The sequence below is a fragment of the Nannospalax galili genome, unplaced genomic scaffold (genome assembly GCF_000622305.1).
Source record: "Nannospalax galili isolate Female #2095 unplaced genomic scaffold, S.galili_v1.0 C47496005, whole genome shotgun sequence".
NCBI classification, from domain to species: Eukaryota; Metazoa; Chordata; class Mammalia; order Rodentia; family Spalacidae; genus Nannospalax; species Nannospalax galili.
This window is the reverse complement of record NW_008446238.1, coordinates 1-495: the sequence shown is the minus strand read 5'-3', so window position 1 is coordinate 495 and position 495 is coordinate 1. Positions and strand designations below refer to the sequence as shown.

The following is a 495-nucleotide window of genomic DNA, read 5'->3' as shown; positions in this document are numbered from 1 at the left end:
GCTCCTCCCTGATCTTCAGGGCCCGGGCCTTCAGCAGCCGATCTCGGACAGGCCTCTTGGCCACATAACGGGTCCCATCGCTTCGCACTTTCACCTTCCACTCCATTCGGGGTGCTTCAGCAGCAGCAGCCACCACCCCACTCACCCGAGGGCCACCAGCCAAGCTCAGGGAGCCATGGCCCAGCTCCTCCAGGGTGCGTGGTGGGGCCAGCTGCACACAGCTGTGATAGTGCTCACTCTCCTGACCACGATGGCGCCTGGATAGGTAAGGACTGCCTTCAGGGGCCACACGCTCCAGGGTCACCCCAGTCTTGGGGCTGCGTCGGACACGCTCCTCTGTATGTTGTCTCCGGCCCACCTCAGGATCCCGGGAGAGGGATCGGAACTTGGCAGGACTCCCTGGTGAAGGAGCCGCCTTGGGGTGGGTGGCGACAGGAGGGCCAGAAGGGGTCCGGTTCAAGTTGGAGTTGCCAGCAACAGCAGCAGCAGCAGCAG

The 495-nt window shown here is 64.2% G+C and overlaps 1 protein-coding gene across 1 annotated transcript; it reads right to left on the bottom strand.

The window, feature by feature from the left end:
• Positions 1-4: 4 nt before the first annotated feature.
• On the bottom strand, positions 5-490 carry LOC108490362 (PDZ domain-containing protein 4-like; the record flags this gene model as incomplete). The annotated part of the gene is made up of 1 exon (XM_017796433.1): positions 5-490. A coding segment is annotated over one exon (486 nt), but the record flags the coding sequence as incomplete, so codon positions are not given.
• Positions 491-495: the final 5 nt, after the last annotated feature.